This window comes from Brassica napus, unplaced genomic scaffold (assembly GCF_020379485.1).
Source record: "Brassica napus cultivar Da-Ae unplaced genomic scaffold, Da-Ae ScsIHWf_2460;HRSCAF=3176, whole genome shotgun sequence".
Lineage (NCBI taxonomy): Eukaryota > Viridiplantae > Streptophyta > Magnoliopsida > Brassicales > Brassicaceae > Brassica > Brassica napus.
In genome coordinates, this window is record NW_026015791.1 from 1 (window position 1) to 19712 (window position 19712).

General features: G+C 33.8%; 2 protein-coding genes and 1 pseudogene across 3 annotated transcripts; all 3 read left to right on the plus strand.

The window, feature by feature from the left end:
- The first annotated feature begins 43 nt into the window (after positions 1-43).
- On the plus strand, positions 44-653 carry LOC125601150 (annotated as a pseudogene).
- A 6399-nt stretch (positions 654-7052) lies between these two features.
- On the plus strand, positions 7053-8726 carry LOC125601146 (60S ribosomal protein L6-3-like). The gene is made up of 4 exons (XM_048773501.1): positions 7053-7414; positions 7725-7831; positions 8112-8293; positions 8384-8726. The coding sequence occupies exons 1-4, from the start codon at positions 7158-7160 to the stop codon at positions 8534-8536; spliced, it is 699 nt and encodes a 232-aa protein (XP_048629458.1). The 5' UTR covers positions 7053-7157; the 3' UTR covers positions 8537-8726.
- A 6129-nt stretch (positions 8727-14855) lies between these two features.
- Positions 14856-17898, plus strand: LOC111212904 (protein STRICTOSIDINE SYNTHASE-LIKE 12-like). 2 transcript variants are annotated; one of them, XM_048773503.1, is made up of 3 exons: positions 14856-15154; positions 15827-16096; positions 17262-17898. In XM_048773503.1, the coding sequence occupies exons 1-3, from the start codon at positions 14916-14918 to the stop codon at positions 17737-17739; spliced, it is 987 nt and encodes a 328-aa protein (XP_048629460.1). In that variant the 5' UTR covers positions 14856-14915; the 3' UTR covers positions 17740-17898. The 2 variants fall into 2 exon arrangements, with proteins under 2 accessions (XP_048629460.1, XP_048629459.1); XM_048773502.1 differs by having other exon boundaries at positions 14867-15154; positions 15827-16135.
- The last annotated feature ends 1814 nt before the right edge of the window (positions 17899-19712 follow it).

The following is a 19712-nucleotide window of genomic DNA, read 5'->3' on the forward strand; positions in this document are numbered from 1 at the left end:
AAGTCCGTAATCAGAGCGGGACGGGGGGTCGGCCGACGCAGAGCGAGCCAGCAGCAGCTGGGAGTCTGCAGAACCTAGTGGAAGAATGGGAGAGAGGGAGGAGAGAGAGAGATGCAAGGAAGTGAAGGCGGGAAGCGTGGGGATCGTGGTGAGGGACCCGTCGAAGCCGCCGCCGAGACGAAGCTGGTGGCGACTAACGGGAAGCTGGAGGTGCAGGAGGAGGAGGTAGCGGTGGGGCCTAACGGAACGGAGTTTGTTATAACGGCGGTGGATTCGCCGGAGCTGGAGGAGTCGGTGTTGGTGATTGGGGAAGTGTTGGAAGGGATGGGAGTTGTGGAGAAGATGAGGGAAGTTAAGACAGTGAGGGACAACACGAGTTCTCCTTACTTCAAGTAACGATTGGACACTGACCGTTGGATTTGAATTTTTTTTTTTTTTTGAGATTAATGGTTGTGGTTTTGGTGGTGAAACAGGGTGGCTAAGGTGATCGGAGATAAGAGAGCCGGGGTGGGGAGAGAGGGGGTTTAATCGGCCTTATACAAAGGTTCAAGTCACCAATTGTGGTCTCATTGAGTCTCAATAGTCTCTCATGCATTCGGTCAAATCCTTGTTTATTGGGGACTTTTTTTTTTGTGTGGTATTGTTGAAATGTTTTTCTCTTTTGAGATTTAAAAATTATGATAGAATAAATGATCTTCATGATTTGCCTGAAAGAAAAATCTATATAATTAGCTTGTAATTGCTATTTTTTCCATCTATATCTCACTGGCACATATTTTCGAGTTTTGAATCGATAATATGAATGTAATACTAGCATAATCACTCGTTTTTTTTGCCAACAATATAAAAAAGTTATCTAAAACAATTCAGATAACCAATAAGAGCCGATCCTGACGTAAAAAGAAAAAGTGGCCGTCAATAGAAGATTCTAATCAGTGTGGAGCGCAAGTGAAGAGATTGTGTTCATGGCATGATCTTCACGAAGGCAACTCCCATGTGGGGCAGTGGAATCAATTATTTTTTAATATAGACAAGCGGGAACGCATAGTGTTATGAGTCTGGAGCCGAGAAACATGTTACACCATCAGTTGTGGCCCTTTTGGAAAATTTATTGGGGTGGGTGAACAACTGGGACAAGGGGTTGTTCTAATTGATCGACGTCAATAGGAAATAACCTGAGAGTTTCTTACTTGTGTTATATACCAGTTCGCCAACATTGTAAACAGACTTTAACTTTACTCAATACAAAATAATTTCATGTTTCATATTACATCTAAATCTGTTACAATTAACTTACAACTCAGGTTAAATCAAAAATAGGATATGGAAATAATCTGAATGATAAAGAAAATGATGAAACTAATACAAAAATAGGAACTCATGGCTAGAGAAGCTGCACACGAGTAAACTCTGGACCTCCATAGAACAAGTAAGTACCCCAATCATCATCTATAGACAAGTTTTTGATGTTGTAGAATTCTGGAGTGGTTGCATTGCGATCAGCACTGCTGTCGATTTTGTTGTGGGAGTGCTTTATTTATATGACTGTCAAAAGTACTCTTAAATTTCTACAAATGTTATTTTGTAAGAGATATGTTCAACAACAAAAATCCTCAGGAAATCTTTGAATTCTACACATCAAAAAGTAAAGTGAAAAATCCAAGATAGATTTCCATTTTTAGTAAGATATAAAATATATTTAAAAAAGAAAAATAAAGAAAAAATAAAAAATAAAAATAAAAATGGGATTTTTATCTTTGACAAATATTACAGTTACTACAATTCAATGCAAAAGTTAATATTAGAAAATTTTAGATCATGACTAGATATGTATGCATTAATATTTGGTTATAAAAATATTAGCATGTACATGTTAATTGTTGGGTCAATATTTTCTTAGTGCCAAGCCATTGCTCGGTCAACATTTTAATGGCTTAAGAATTATTTTGGCTAACAAGAATATTATTTTGTTCGTCTACACTATAACCTATCTTATTATGGTCTATTAACTTAATTACCTCTAATTATGATGATCAACTCTCCCAATAACAATTTCAGCAATCTCAGTATGTGTTATGACCACATTGATTTACATTTTTTACATGTTAGTTACCAATGTTGGACATGATGTTCGCAGCACTAAAACTATAGCAAACAGTTCTACTTTGTTGACATGAAGAAAATAAAGAGCAAGAGTGTTGAGATGTAAGCAAAAGAAGAAGAAAATAACTAAAGACGTTGAGTCTACTTACAACAATGAAGTGGGCACTCTGAAAAAGCTACATTGAACACTTTGAAGAAAAAAAGCAGATTACCTACAATACCAAAGTTGGAGCTTTGATAAACCTGCATTGAGCACTTTGGTGCTGTAGAGATTCGCGGCCAGGCCCGGCCCTGAGATAAAGCTCATGAAGCATGGACTTTGGGCACCAAGGTTTATAACCATTTTAGGGGCATCATTTACATGCATTTTCTTTTGGTATGGTTGCTTGTAGTTTCTAAAAATGTATTTTAGGTGATGGGTTCAATACTTACAAGGGGCAGTAATTTTAAAATTTGCTTTAGGCATAGAATGATACTGGGCCGGCACTGTTCGCGGCACTGTTCACTACAGTCCAAAAGAAGTTCAAAATTCAAAAATATAGCTGTTGGAATCTCAGTTCTTTGCCTTCTCTCCATATCTTTAATGTCTATGTATTTGGCTATAAAAGCTCTCTTTGTACACAGATCTAAATCTAAGGAAACTATTATCTCCTTCTCTCTCTTACATTTTGAAATCTACATCTCTCTCATTCTTTCTCTTTCTCTCATCTTTTTCATGTTCTTAGAAATAAACTCTCAATAATTCTCTCATTCTAACATGGTATCAGAGCATTAAGCTCCTGAACCTCACAAAAGCTTCTGCAAATCTATTTCTTTCTCAGATTATCTTCAAAATCTGTTGGATACATCATTTTATCCACTGGTCCAAAGGTCTTTCAAAAGAGAAGAACCTCATCAGAACTCAAGAAAGAGGAGTACCCTATTCTCTGGAACTTAAGAAAGCTTCAACCATATCAGGAAAAGCTTCATCAAAGACCAGTTTATCTCAAAACCAGTAGGAACAATAGATTGTCCACTGGTCCACCATATCTCTCCAGAGGGAGAACTCCAACATGGTGTTGTTTCCAGAGTACAAGAAGGCTAAGGAACAACATAAGAAGCGCAATATGCCAAGAAGAAGTGACTTGAATCAAGCCAGGAATGTAATCAAGGAGTTTGAGCATCCATCGATTCAAGGTCGAACCATGTATTCATCTGTTATTGGTGGTTCAAATGAAGGAGGAACATAGAGAAGTACTGATAGTGCAGCCAACACTGATGGTCCAACAACCATGAGTGACCTACATTCCCTTATCAAAGCCTTTATCTCATTCAAGAAGGCTGGTACACACTCTCTTGACCCTAAACCTGTCATTATAGATTCAGGAGCAAGCCATCACATGATTAGTGATAGGAACTTGATTAGTGATGTCCAACCTGCCTCAGGGAATGTTCATATAGCAAATGGTGATAAGATTAAGATATAAGGGATAGGGAACCTTAGGTTATTTGATAGGGAATCTACTACCTTGTATATACCTCAGTTTACATGAAACTTGCTATCTGTGAGAAATGCTACTGTTGATCTGAGTTGTCAGGTTGTCTTCAGACCAGATGTGGTTGAATTCCAAGACTTAAAGACAGGCCAAGTGATTGGAAAGGGGCACGTTCACAACGAACTCTATCATCTTCAGAAAACAGAGATGTCCGGACCATCTACTTCTCAGTGTTTGGCTAGTACATCCAGCGGGGTTGATAGCACACTATGGCATGCTAGGTTGGGACATCTTCATACAAGAGCCCTAAACTTGATGCTTCCAGGTGTGGTCTTCAAGAATGATGATTGTGAAGCTTGCATATTGGGGAAGCATTGTAGAACAGTCTTCCCACAGTCTAGCACCATCTATGAAAGATGTTTTGACCTAGTTCACTCTGATGTATGGACTGCTCCATGTGTGTCCAGAGAGAACCACAAATACTTTGTCACCTTTATTGATGAGAAATTCAAATACACTTGGGTGACACTGATTCCGTCTAAGGACATGGTGTTGGATGCTTTCAAGAATTTCCAGACCCATATCTGCAACCATTTCAATGCCAAGCTGAAAATTCTAAGGTCAGGTAATGGTGGAGAGTATACAAGTCATGCATTCAAGCAATATCTTGCTCAACATGAGATTACTCACCAGACAAGTTGTCCTTACACTCCTCAACAGAATGGAGTTGCTAAGAGGAAGAACAGACATTTGATGGAGGTAGCAAGATCAATGATGTTCCACACCAATGTTCCAAAAAGATTCTGGAGTGATGTTGTGATGTCTGCTACCTATCTGATCAATAGGACTCCAGCTAAAGTCCTCAACGACATGTCTCCTTTTGAGGTCCTAAACAAGACCAATCCATCTTTGGACCACTCGTGTGTGTTTGGATGCCTCTGTTTTGTGATGATACCTGGGGAGCTGAGGAAAAAGCTTGATGCTAAAATCTCAAAAGCTATGTTCATTGGTTACTCTCCAACTCAGAAGGGGTATAAGTGCTATGATCCAGAGTCAAGAAGGGTTCTTGTCTCAAGGGATGTGAATTTTGTAGAATCCAGAGGCTATTATGATGGAAAGAGTTGGGATGAGCTCAAAGATCTTTCTCAATCAGCCTTAGATAGAGCAAACAACCTTAGGAGAGTAATGGAGAGCCTGGGAATCAGTATGCCTTCTCTACCAAGGGTGGAACCTGTCCCTGAAAATGTACCATCTACTGCAGCTGATAGTGTTGAGAGCACTCATCCTGATCATAAGGGGGGCAGTAGAAATGTTGAGCAGTCTACACAAGCTCAACCTGAAGAGAACTCAGTAGCTCATGATCAAGATGAGATGCCATCACAATCAGATGTTGAGACTCAAGTAGAGGCGCCAAGTGAAGGAAATGAAGCAGAACCTGAGCAGATACAACCTTTGAGAAGGAGTACAAGGATCAGGAAACCTTCACAGTGGATCAACACAAAAGTTTACTTCAATGCTAAAGCTGTAGCTCACCGAATAAATGCAGTATGCTCCCTTGCTCAATATCCAGAAGAGCATCAAGTCCTCATCAGTGAATTGGATCAGGAATACATTCCAAGAACATATGAAGAAACTATGCAACACAAGGAGTGGAGAGAATCTGTTGGAGATGAGATGAGAGCCATGATCAAGAATGATACATGGTTTGAGACTGGACTTCCAAAAGGAAAGAAGGCAGTGACAAGCCGGCTTCTCTACACTATCAAGTATGGAGCCAATGGAAAACCAGAAAGAAAGAATACAAGACTGGTTGCAAGGGGATATACTCAAGTATATGGTGAAGATTATCTAGACACTTTTGCACCAGTGGCCAAGCTTCACACTATAAGGATTCTCTTATCTCTTGCTGTCAACCTTGAGTGGGATTTATGGCAGATGGATGTGAAGAATGCCTTTCTTCAAGGAGAATTAGAGGATGAAGTCTACATGAAACCACCTCCTGGTCTTGAGAACATGGTGAAGCCAGGAAATGTTCTCATATTAAAGAAGACAATTTATGGCTTGAAGCAATCTCCAAGGGCTTGGTACCATAAGTTGAGCACCACCCTCAATGGAAGAGGCTTTGTAAAGTCAGAAGCTGATCACACCCTCTTCACATTAACTAGTAAGCAAGGTATTGTGGTCATCTTAGTCTATGTGGATGACATTATCATCACTGGTAGCAACAATGAAGGTATTCTCTCAACTAAATTTTTTCTTAAAAATGCCTTTGATATCAAAGATTTGGGAGAGTTGAAGTATTTTTTTGGGATTGAGATCTGCCGCTCTAAAGAGGGGTTATTCTTATCTCAAAGGAAGTACACACTTGATATTTTAAGTGAGGCGGGAAATCTTGGGAGTAAAAAGGTCAAGACTCCATTAGAAGAAGGATACAAGGTGCTGAGAGAGAGAGAGAGTATGAGTCTACACCATTTGGAGATATCAAGAGGGGTAGTTTTTGCATTTGCACATGAAAGTATCCAATCATAAACATGAGAAATCACCAGTTTGTATGACTCTTCACATGTAATATAGTAGTCATCTTGTTATGTTATGCCTTTCATTATTGGAGAACATTCAGTTGGGACTCATCAGGAACAAAACACTGTAATAAGTATCGTATTAAATTAGAGGATTATCTCAAGTTCATTAACAAGCTGTCCTTGAGGTCCGACTAAGTAAATGGTCAGACCGGTTCTGCCAATCGGTGCTGGTAGAGGCAAGATTGAACCAAGCAATGAAAGGATTTCAAAACGTCTATGTAATGTCACAATAGCTCCTGATGAAGCTGGCTGCCTTAATGTCACATTGGTAACACAACCATTCGCACTGAGTATGCAGAGTCCACTCTATACTTCTTGCAAAATCTGACTTGATGCCAGGCTACGTCCAAGGATAATCTGATGGCCATGTTTCCAGTGGCGGGATCACTTTTTGAAGCTTACGGTCAAAACTATTTGAAAACGGATAATCTGATGGCCATGTTTCCAGTGGCGGACAGACCCAGCATTTACTTTTACCTGTGTTATAAAACAAAAATATCGAACGGAGATTCTAACCCGAGTTAAGGTGTGTCAGTACCCGCTGATTCTATAGTGTTCTAATTCAAAAACAAATGTATTTGAGATTTAACCTGTGTCAACTGACCCATCTTTTTCTTCGGTGGGTCTCCCTCTGCATGTTTTTTTTTTCTATTGTTATATGAATTTCAAATTTAAAATAAAATTTTTAAAAATTATAAATCGGAAGTTTGTACAAAAACTTATAAATAAGTACAAAGTAATTTATCTAAACAAAAAATAAATTTCGTTGTAAAAAAAACAAAAAAGTAAAATTCAAACGAGTTTTACACAAAAATCAACTGAAAAACAAAGCTCATAAAAACTGGTTCACATCTAAACCCCAACATAATTTCAAAGCCCACAAAAGGCCCACCTTAATTTAGGGTTTCACACTTTCAGCGTCTCTCCATTTCCCTTATATTTTCGCAGTCGGAAATTATACCACTCCTTCTACGATCAGCGCCAAGAGGAAGCAACGATGCCGGCAAAGCAGAGGACGCCGAAGGTCAGCAGAAACCCTGATCTAATCAGGGGAGTCGGTAAATACTCGAGGTCGCAGATGTACCACAAGAGGGGTCTTTGGGCTATCAAGGCCAAAAACGGCGGCGTTTTCCCTCGCCACGACGCTAAATCGAAGGTTGTTGCTGTAGCTGAGAAACCACCAAAGTTCTATCCAGCTGAAGATGTTAAGAAACCTCTCGCCAACAGGCGCAAGGCAAATCCGACCAAGCTCAGGTACTTTTATCATACACACTGTCCCGTTGTCTTAGATAGAAACTTAGTTCGATGTAACTGTCTTCTATGTGTTAGGTTGTTTGGTTAGTGGAGTTAAGTTAAAAGTCCGACATGTATTGTTTGGTCTGGTTATACTTTCATGTATATTATTAGGCTTTGTTCCATGATGTGAAGACAAATTAATTTGATTTAATTTGTATATGTAACTAGAGGATGAGATGTATATTGAATATTTATACGCTGTAATCTCTTTCAGCTTTTCTTAGTTATGTTTCTGATTTAATCCAATCTCCTTGTGACTGTATTGCAGATCCAGCATCACCCCAGGAACAGTGCTGATCATCCTTGCTGGTAGGTTCAAGGGCAAGAGAGTTGTCTTCTTGAAGCAGCTTTCCTCTGGTTTGCTTCTTGTGTCCGGTGAGTTTTTTTCTACTTCTCATGATCTTTGCCGACCATTAACATTTTAAGATGAGCTTTAATAATTTTTTATATATATTATTTAGAGACTAAAAAACTTTATGTATATTAATTTTAAATAAATTTGGGAGTTAAACCTTATGTTTCATTAGGCTTTGCTGCCTTGAATATTCATCTATACCGGCCCTGATTATCGATCCGAAGTATTCCTTCGGATCGCTCCTTCGGATCGCTACTTCTTGTCATCTAACTTGTTTCTGTTTTGTAATTGACCCTTCAGGACCGTTCAAGATCAATGGTGTTCCTCTGAGACGTGTTAACCAGTCTTACGTGATCGGAACGTCCACAAAGGTTGATGTTTCTGGTGTTAGCCTTGAGAAATTCGATGATAAGTATTTTGGAAAGGTGGCTGAGAAAAAGAACAAGAAGGGAGAAGGCGAGTTCTTCGAAGTAAAGAAAGAGGTGATCATCTTCTTTGGGATATCTCTATATCAGCTACTTTGATGAATATATAATATGACACATCTAAAATATATAATATTTCCTTCGCAGGAGAAGGTGTTCCCACAAGGGAAGAAAGATGACCAGAAAGCTGTGGATGGAGCATTGATCAAAGCCATTGAGTCAGTTCCTGAGTTGAAGACTTACCTTGGCGCAAGGTTTTCACTGAAACAAGGAATGAAGCCACATGAGCTTGTTTTCTAGATTTCAATATAAACTTTTATGTGTGTGTTTAGAGTATTGTTTACTCTCAACGTTTGTTTTTGTTCTTGTCCACTTGCTAGAATTTTGGCTTATACATTCTATATTTTATGTTTTCACATTTGGTATAAACAATCGATCTTAATGTAAACTTTGAAGCAATATATTTCAATAGATAGTAGTACTCTTGTTATGTTGAAAAACTAACTTAGATGAGAGCATAGCTTTTTCCACTTTTGAGTCTTTTGTTGTAATGTGATTGATACTAATATAGACACTTGTCGACCATTATCTTTTTGATGCATAGCTCGGAGTTTTTGACAATCTTGTGGCCGGAAACGAGTCGTGAGCGAGTTCTACTCTCCTTTTACCCCAATTTGTTTGTTTATCTTTTAGCTTTAAAAGGATAAAAGCTGACCATAGTAGCACGTAATGGCCTAATGGGGAAAACATTTGAGTCACATGTAAGTTGTGTTTCGTGTTCAACTTTGATTTGTGTGTAATCAAAATTCAAAACATTCGCAATCTACAGACAGCCCCATAACTAATGACTTAATGATTACATATTACTTTTTCTATATATATTTCTTAGGTAAGCTATTTAAATTTAATGTTTTTTAAGTGATATCAATATTCCATGATTCAAAGAGTTTGTTGATTTAATGTCATAAGTTAAAGGATCAAATTCTATAATGGACCACTTGCATCTGAAAAAATCTATTATGGACCCCTTATAATTTGAATTTCTTTTAGAATTAAATTTAATATGAAAAGTCAGCAAAATGTCCATCAAACCTAAAAACTTTAACTTATTTACCAACCCAACCAACTAAATCCGAACCCAAACTCAATACCCAAAACCCGGCCCATATTCATTTAACTTTAAATATTTAAAATTATTTTTATCAGTTGTACCAGTTGTACTAGTTGTACAGTTATATCAGTTGTACAGTTATACCAGTTGTACAGTTATCAGTTGTACTAGTTATACAGTTATATCAGTTGTACTAGCAGTACTAATTGTACATTTGAACTAGTTATACAATTTATAATAGCTGTGGCATTGTTGTTTTTAAATAGAAAGTGTAAAACACCGATTATAATAATATTTGAGTTTTAAGAATTTTTTTCATATCCGACCTGGATTCGTGGTTAAATCAATAGACCCGATACATTATACATAATCCGGTTCATATTTAATGAAAAAAAAACGTTAATTAAAAATTAGATAGAGCCCGGTAAAAATCCAAAAACTCACTATTAACCCGCTAAAAACACAAAATATCTGATAGTATTTTTTTAAAAAAATTGATGGAATTACTCATATATTTTTTAACATTACATAAATTTGTGATTCTTTAGAATATTATGAAATTTTATTAAGTTATCCAAATAAAAAATGAAAATATAAAAAAGCTTATTGATATGAAAATATTAGTTTATTTTCGTTATTAATAACCTATTATAAGTTTGTATTTATAGTTTAGATTTAAAAATTGATCTGGAAGTTGAGTTAAAAAATCCTTAAAAAAGAATGGATCCTTACGATAAATCCCTAAATACTTTGGAAGTTTCCTTAAAAATCTCAATCACCATAGCGGCTGATCCAATTGAGAAAGCTGATTTAGATAAAAAAAATCTCCAAAATTCACTCTTCCCTGCATGCATGTCTCAAAGAGCCATCCAACCAACTCTGGATTTTATCAATAGAAATATACTTTCACCGAGAAAACAAAAGATGATGCATAAGCCATCACAAGTCGAAAAAGAATATATTATTTAACAAAATAAATCATTTTAATCAAATAATTTTGTTAAAATTACATTTAATTAGTAAATGATATAAATCAGTAGTTTTAAATGATATATATTTTTGAATAACTTCTTAAGTTGAGACTAATTTTTTGTAAAATGAACTGATGCAAATAATTTATATTTTTACATCAATTACTAAATGAATTGTTGTAAATTATGTGTATCATCACTTTCAGAGTCACTTTATAATTGTACCGACTGTACATAGTTGTACTAGTTTTTGAGTTGTAATGGTTTGTGCATAGTTGTACTTTGACAGTGAAATTGAAAAAAAATAGTTGTACCACATTAAAAATAAATATACCCCGGTTGTATTACTTCTATATGTTTAACTATCTGATATCACATATAATTGAATCATAAATTTTGTTAAAATGCATTCGGTGTATGTTTTCAAAAATATAGTGGACAAACATGTAAACAAACCCTTAAAATATAAGGTGGAACATGGAAACTTATGAGATATTGTAAATAATTGCCAAAAAACATTTAAAAAATAAAATTGTTAGGAGAGACCATTATAAACACACACTAATTTGGTCATTTGACTACTTTTTGCATAAACAAATAATGACAAGTGATAATGATATATATGAATGGTACAACTAGTACAACTACTCGAGGTCAGTGTTCAACCACAATGTTTAAAACATGATACTTGTTTAAAACGTAATACACATTTAAACAATACTAAATAAAACAATAAATAGTTGTACCAGTTTTCTAGTTATACCGACGATACATAGTTGTACTAGTTTTTTAGTTGTACCAGTTTGTGCATAGTTGTACTTTGGCAGTAAAATCTAAAAATATTAGTTGTACCTCATAATAAATACAATTACCTTAGTTGTACCACTTCTTTATGTTTACATGACATTGCCCGGTTACAATGAAATCATCAATTTCGTATAAATACATTTCATGTATGTTTTCCAAAAATTATGTAGACAAATAAGTTAACAAACCTTAAAAGTATAAGGTAGATCATGTAAACTTATGAAATTATGCAATAATTGTTTTTCCAAAATTTCAAATAAATTAAGAGAAACTTTTTGAATACATACCAATTGGGAATGAGATTGTTTTCTCATGTAGAATGCCAAATTTATTTTATCAATTTCTGAATGTCAAATTTGTACCAGTTGTACCAGTAATACTCATCTAATATATAATAAAAGTATATCAATTGTTTATATATCTAGTTTTAGGGCTTTTACTAATACTTTCACATGTAAAAATATGTTTGATGTTTGTAAAGATAAATCAAATATATTCATAAAAGTTATAGTTACATATGTTACGTAAATGATAATCATTAAATTATTTTGTTTTTGTGTCTTTAGCATAAATGCAGTCACGTAAAACATTGGGAGTGTCGTGCCGATAAATAAAATATTATGTTCTTTGTTTAATCATCAGAAGTAGATGACAAAAAAAAAATCATCAGAAGTGAAAGTAAGAAAACAAAATAAAAGGTTGAGACTTTATTAAGTAACAAGCCGGATGTATTGACTTTGACAGACTATAAAATCTCATAGATAATTTCATAAGCTGGTAAGCCAACACTGATCACTTAGCTGCTTTTACTAGACCTGTCATCTTTCATATCTTTTGAGATTATAAGTACTTTACTCTCCAAAACATCTTTAAACTTCCTACATTCCACAGAGAGACCATCCAATTGCTGCAGATTTCAATACACATCATAAGTTAAAAACGCAAAAGGCCACTTTAATTTTTATAAGAATTTTCAGTGAAGTGTTTATCTCGAGAGGCTTAACATCAAAACTCTGACTGATCCCACTCTTATTGAAGATGTATCTTTGACAGAGCTCAGTCTTGGTATAGGACCTGAAAAAGCTGTTGATTCAGCTTCCATTTCTCAATACTTAGGCCTTGAAAGCAAGATTTTTCATGCATGTCGAGTATGCTATACTCGTCTTTGACACAAGGGATCACCAGAGGTCACATAAGAGAGATGAGGGAAAAGTGACGGATAGAGAACTTAGAGAGGACAAGCTGTGGTGGTGAATCGTAGTGTGGTGAAGGCACATGGGTTCAGTGAAGATTTCAAGCTCTGGTCTTGGAAGAGAGAAGGCCACGGTGGATAAAGAGCTTCATCCACGATGCAGATGTCATGGAGTCGAATACATGCTGAGCACCGAAGCTGTTGGGATCGCTGGGATCGATGTCTCAATCAGGTTTGGTTGTGGCTCACCAAACCGGCGGAGGAGTTGGAGAATAAAGCTGAGAAGAGGTTGTGGCATCAGAGCTCAAGATAAAGCAAGGGATGTCACGAGTTTTGACGCCATTTAACATGGTGGATAACAAGCTTCATCTTTGATGCCGATGCAGTGGAACATGGTTGAAGACGATGAGTAGTAGAAGAAAAGACGCAGAGAATGAGGAAGAAGAAAACCCTACGCCGGCGACCACAATTTTTTTTAATTTTGTGTTTTTAATTTTATTTTAATTTAGTTTCATTAAGGGTGTTAAAGTAATTTACATGATAGAGGTCCATACAGATTTTTTTTGGATGCTGTAGATTATTTTTTGACCTTTTGGTCCATATGAGATTTTGGTCCTAAGTTAAACAATTGACTTTGGACACACAAAACAAAACAATGGGCTGGCTATATAGTATTCGTATATTTCTTAAATTCTAAAATCTTGTTGAAGTCTAACCGGCTACCTATCGAAATTCAAAATTGTCTATGAGAAAAGTGAGAACACAAACACATAATTAAATTGGGAATTGTGTAATATATCTGCAAATTGAAATATTCAAATTGTTGGTATCTCAATCAACATTAAAGTTAAAATAATAAAAAAGGCTAGAAGAAATTGAAAAGTATGAAAAATGTTCCTTAGTTGAGTACCTTTAAAAATATTTAAGAACTTCCATATACTGTATATGTGTTATTTTCTGATTGGTTCAATTATACTTAAAAGTTAACAATAAAATTATACCAATATTATGTATATTTTAAGATTTTTAACTGATAATAATGCTTTAAGCTGACAATCACTAAAAACGATTATGATAAACTGGTTCTAAATTGTCAGCCAACCAGGCTACTAGGGGTGGATGTTCGGATACCCGTTCGGATTCGGATCAGGTATTTCGAATTTTCAGGTATTTCAGTATAGGGATAGAGAACCCGTTTGGGTATTTCTGTACTTCGGGTCGGGTTCGGATATTTTTAGTTCGGGTTCGGATATTTTTAGTTCGGGTTCGGTTATTTTGAATCGGGTTCAGATATTTAGATTTTAAAAAGAAAAAAAATTAAAATTTTCAATTTTTAAGTTTCTTGTATTTAAAAATATAGATTTCACTTAACTGATTTTTTATTTTTTTTATAGATCGAATGATTAATAGGTTTAGAGATAATATTTCAAAAACAAATAGATATACTTTGGGTATTGTTTTTAAACTTTGAATGTAACTTTTGTTAATACATGAAACAAAAAGTTTGACATGCATTTTAAATGAATATCAAATCATTTTCTCCATAATTATATATATACTTATGATCTTAAAGTATGTGTAACATCAATATAAATATTTTAAAAAAAATGAGAGATGTAAACTAGAAATATAAGGGTAAGTATATATATTTTTGATTATCTTCGGATATTTATTCGGGTTCGGATATTACCCATTCGGATTCGGATATCCAATCTCTCCTAATTTAATACTCGTTCGGATATTTTGCTACTTCGATTCGGATTTCGGTTCGGGTTTTTCAAGTCGGATTCGGGTGCGACTTCAAATATCGAGTAAAGGGCCCACCATACAGGCCACCATGTTTTAGAAAAATCTACGAGAACAAAAAGTGGCTACCAAATCTTAGGTGGCCAATTTATTTTAGCTCTCTCTAATTTGACAGCAACCTATTTTATCATTATCGTTATATATTTATTGCAAAACAAACTGAGAGGTCGGAAATCACTCAGATAAACCTTCTTGATTAATTTTTTTGTGCACCCAACAAAATTTTATACTCCACTAATTATTTTCGGTCTATAAGTTACACGTTACAACGGAGCACATAGCGATCCAGATATATTAGCCGGTATAATATAATAACGAAACTGGCAATTTCAAAAATTCAAATCATTTGCTAGGAAATCGTGTGTTTGTCTCGAACAACAGTTGTAAGTGTAAACGCACACAGTAGAATGTAGAATAAATATCATTAATTATGATTACATAAAGCCCTAACAAAAATTTACCAAACAATCTAGAATATGCTTTGAAAAAAATGAATACACGACGTCATCATAAATACAACTACTATTGTGAATATTTTACCATAATACGCAGTAATGTACTTGGATTTTACAACTATTTGAATTTTTCACACTTCTGGAAAATCTGATAAAGAAATATGTGTCTCCATTTTTTTTGGTCAAACGTGTGTGTCCAATTTATATAGGAATATATAGATAAATAAATATTATATATAATTTAAAAGAAAATAAAACTTATAAATAGGCTTACATACATATTACATAGCCTCATGTAATAATAATAGACAAACAGAACAAAAACTAAAGAAACGATATGATGTCATTTTTCTCCATAATTTCTCTCTTGCTTCTTCTTTTCTCTCTGTCGTCGGTGGTTATCTCGGATGGCGAGTCTTTTCAGAAACTTCCGGTGCCGGAAAATAGGTCAGGCCCTGAAGCTTTCGCCTTTGACTCCACCGGAAAAGGATTCTACACCGGAGTCTCTGGTGGAAAAATACTGAAGTATACTCCTGAGACGGGTTATGTCGATTTTGCACAGATCACAGAATCATCGTAAGTTTTTTCTTTTGATCTCAAATATCATATTTTCATAGTAATTTAATCACAATATATGCTTCTTCTGGGTTTGGTTGAAATTAGAATCTAAGGTCATTAACATATCACCCATTTCTTTGTGATTAATATCTAGTGAATCGTTATCATTTCCTTATTTTACTGCAAATTTTGGAAACCACTTTGGTATTACGAGTGATTAGAGGTGTTAATTCATTACTTTAATTTTTTTCAAAAAGATGATCATAATTGGATTTGAATCCCTTGTTTTGGAATATTTGGTTTAGATCATGATCAAGTATACGTAGAAAACGTAGACTTCACTAAATGATGACAATTTCACATGCATATAATAGTCTTGCTACATGTGTTGCGTATTTCACAAAAATGGGGGTAAACTGTAAAGAAACAATGTTTATTTATTTTATCCACCGGTAAAATTTGATGAACGATTAAGAACTTAACATCTAGGGGATGAGTGGACGAGATGCAACCATAAAGTTCCTCTCCCTCGTGCTTATCGACGACCGGCGCACATGCCTTTTCCTGAAACAAGTCAAAACCAAAAGTCTAAACATACACACACAAACAAAACTAGAGATATGTTACGTAGTACTAACGTAATTTATATATTTTAATTTCTTTGTTTTCGATTGTTATTTACTTATTCAGGAACTCTTCATGGTGCGATGGTGTAGTTGGGACGGCTTTAGCCGGAAGATGCGGTCGACCGGCGGGGATAGCCTTCAATGAAAAAACAGGTGAGCTCTACGTCGCCGATGCACCGTTGGGTCTTCACGTTGTGTCTCCCGCCGGTGGCTTGGCCGTAAAAATCGCCGACAGTGTTGATGGAAAGCCCTTTAAATTTCTCGACGGTCTTGACGTTGATCCAACTACTGGTGTCGTCTACTTCACTTCCTTCAGCTCACGCTATACCCCAATGTATTTTTCTTCTCTCTTCAGCTCACGCTATACCCCAATGTATTTTTCTTCCTCCTAATTATATTTACAAAAAGTGTCTATGGCAAATAGATTTTTTAACATAATTTTAAGGTAACAAATGATATATCTTTGACTTTATGACATGTTTAGTAATTTCAAAAGAAAAAAAATAGAATAAGGATTAATTCCAAAATATTTTTATGAAACTTTTTTACAAATGGTGTTTTGAAAATTAATAGTTTTAATAATTAAGATTTAATCACAATTTGTGTATCTTCCATCATTTTCGTTTAATTTTATATGATTAAAATAAATTAAACAATCAAATTAATTATAAAAATAAAATATAGATTTTTTTCATATATGTTATATTTTGGTTTTTTTAGAAAGACTATAAATTACTAAAACTGTTAAAAGTCTTATGCTAAAATTTTTATGATCAATGGTTTAATATTTTTATTATAACAAGATACACATAATCTTAAAATCTTATGAGTTAAAAGTCTTATTTAATATACATTTGAAATAATATATATATATATATATATAAAATACATAAATATTTTAATTTCAAAATTTGTAATAAATTTTCAAGAACATTTATAAATTTGAAACTTATTAAATGTCTCACATTAAAATTTTTGTTATCAATGATTTAAAAAATTTGTTCTAAAAAGATATGGTTGATCATAAAACTATACAATTATAAAGTCTCGTTTAATAGATAACCATATTAAAATATAATATATATATATATATATATATATATTTGTTAATATCATTTAAATTTAATTATATGCAAACCAGACAAATTTGATTGTTTATATTTATTTATGATAAAATGATGGTAAATAAACAAAAATAATTTATTTGATTTATGTGTTTGCACCAATATATATATTTATTATTTGTTATTAAAAAGCGTAAAATAAGTAATAATATATAAAGTAATCAATGTTCATACCGGGGGAAAAGTGCGGATAAGTGGTTATTATTCGGCATTGTATATATTTGTTTACTATTATTAAAATTCAAAAAAATGTATAGTAGAATACTTAATGTTTATAATCACCAAATATAATTATTTTAGTAAATTCATCCGGCGCGGATTATCACCTAGCCATTTGTTATATAACATACTTATTTTTTCTGGTTATGTATGTAGTCAAGTGTTGATTGCATTGGGATTAAAGGACGCGACCGGAAAACTCTTCAAGTACGATCCATCAACAAAGGTCGTGACCGTATTAATGGAAGGTTTAAGTGGCTCAGCTGGTTGTGCCGTGAGCTCGGATGGTTCGTTCGTGCTTCTCAGTCAGTTCACAAAGAGTAACATCAAGAGGTATTGGATCAAGGGACCTAAAGCTGGTTCATCTGAAGACTTCACAAACTCGGTCTCAAACCCTGACAATATCAAGAGGATTGGTTCTACAGGAAACTTTTGGATCGCTTCGGTTGTGAACAAGATCGTTGTGCCGACAAACCCATCAGCGGTCAAAGTGAACTCCAATGGTGAAGTGCTTCAAACAATTCCTCTAAAAGATCAATTTGGGGACACTTTGCTTAGCGAAGTTAACGAATTCGATGGTAGTTTATACATCGGGACTCTCACTGGCCCTTTTGCTGGAGTTCTTAAGCTTTAAATTTGTTTAAAAGTATGGTTAGATCTCTGATTTGAAGGCCGCCGGTGTTTACCATATATGTGAAGTTTGTTTTTTTATTGAATGTCAAAGGTCACAACCATATATCATGGTCTGTTTGTCTTTATAGTATTAAAAATAAAATGTTTTTAATTCTTTTAACCAAATAGTATTATTTTGTAAATAAAATTAAGAACAAATTAGATCGGTCATGTTTTACTGAATTATTATAGTTTGCAAAGATGCTTGTTTTTTTCTTCAAAGATAAAATATGAATTATAAACACAACGAACTAATTCGAATTTGATAAATTATAAATAACATATGTATTTACGGACCATTTTCTTTGGGAGAATCTTCCGCAAATAGAAGACCAAAGTCTTCGGTAATATGGTTATTTATCTCATGGACATTTTAAAATTGGCATAAACGAAATCTTTACTTTTTGGACCGAGGCAAATACATCAATTATACAGAGGATGGCCCAAAATACAAAGATAGAGATCACGATTTTATCATCCATACTAGGCAGGTGTTTTACGGATGGGTCATGGACAATTTCTCTGGACAAAGTTTGTATAGTATGTTAGAAAGCTTTGATGGATTGACGGAGACGAGAAACACTAGGGTTAGTCTGTCACTCTTTCACTCAGAAGTGGAAGCGCTTATCTGGACAATGGAATGTATGAGGAATTTACGTCAGTTTCAGGTCACATTTGTAACAGATTATTTTCAATTGACGAAGATGGTTTAGGAAGCAGAAAAATGACCAGCTTTTGCAAGTTATTTGGAAGATATCAAGATCCCTTGAAAGGAAGATTTCACAACTTAGAAATCATTCATGTATTACGAACATCAAATTCAAGTCTTACACGCAGTATCAGAAAACAACCGTCATTTGTCTTTCGCATAGATGCAGAGTTACCCGTATAGTTTACAGAGTCTTCATGAGTCTGATGACAAAAAAATAACATATACATTAACATTATTAGTTTGTAATTAAGAAGTAAATTGACTATTCACAAAATCATAGCTTATAAATTATGTCCAGTCAGGCTCTTAAGCTTTCCGGTTTTAACTATACACTAGATGATAACCCGCGCGCATGCGCGGAATGAGTTTTTTATATTAATATTTGTTCATTAAATGGTTAAAACATTTTGCAACACTACAACCTTTATCAATTGTAAAATATCGAATACAAATGTTGGTCTCTTAAATGTACCACCGTTGTTGAAAAATTAACGTATTACATCTTATTTTAATTATTTTTAAGACTCCATATACACAAAAGAAAATTAAGTTTTGTGGCCGACACTAAAACCAGACAGACAACATCGTTATAAAATGACGAAAGGAGATTAGGTTTTTTTGCTCTCGATTTATTTACTATTGCATTTCCATAAGTTATCATCTAATATTAAGATCTCAATAATTTTTCAATGCAAATTTAAAATTAACATATTTTATATTTTATATTTTATATAATATAAATGGTATTAATATATATATATATATATATAATATGAATATTTATTAATGAGATTTCATATTCATACAATTTATGATCATTTGTATCTTGATTGAACAAAAAAAATTTAAACTACTAATCACAAAATTTTCAATGTGGGATTTTTACCATTTTTACTAATTATAGTTGTTTAAAAAAAAATCAAAATATAACATATAAGAAAAAATAGAATTTTTTAATTATATGCTTAATGTGATTTTTAATTTATTTTAATAATATAACATTAAACAAAAAATAGAGAGGATACAAAAATTGTTATCAAATATGTATTACTAGGTGATTTTCCCGTGCTCATGCACGGGTATAAATATTTATAAAATAAATATACTATAATAATTTATTTGCTATTTATTTTTAATTTTAAATTAACTTCTAATTTGTATGCAAAATTTATATTAATAATATTATATTACTTTCATTAGACATATGATTTTAGATATGTTAT

What these genes read in the sequence shown, in the direction of transcription:
- LOC125601146 (XM_048773501.1), top strand. Translation starts at nt 7,158, where the DNA reads ATGCCGGCAAAGCAGAGGACGCCGAAGGTCAGCAGAAACCCTGATCTA. An exon ending in GCAAATCCGACCAAGCTCAG is followed by an intron (nt 7,415 to 7,724) that starts GTACTTTTATCA and finishes ACTGTATTGCAG; the next exon opens with ATCCAGCATCACCCCAGGAA. An exon ending in TCTTCGAAGTAAAGAAAGAG is followed by an intron (nt 8,294 to 8,383) that starts GTGATCATCTTC and finishes TTTCCTTCGCAG; the next exon opens with GAGAAGGTGTTCCCACAAGG.
- LOC111212904 (XM_048773502.1), top strand. Translation starts at nt 14,916, where the DNA reads ATGATGTCATTTTTCTCCATAATTTCTCTCTTGCTTCTTCTTTTCTCT. An exon ending in GCACAGATCACAGAATCATC is followed by an intron (nt 15,155 to 15,826) that starts GTAAGTTTTTTC and finishes TTACTTATTCAG; the next exon opens with GAACTCTTCATGGTGCGATG. An exon ending in AGCTCACGCTATACCCCAAT is followed by an intron (nt 16,136 to 17,261) that starts GTATTTTTCTTC and finishes TTATGTATGTAG; the next exon opens with TCAAGTGTTGATTGCATTGG.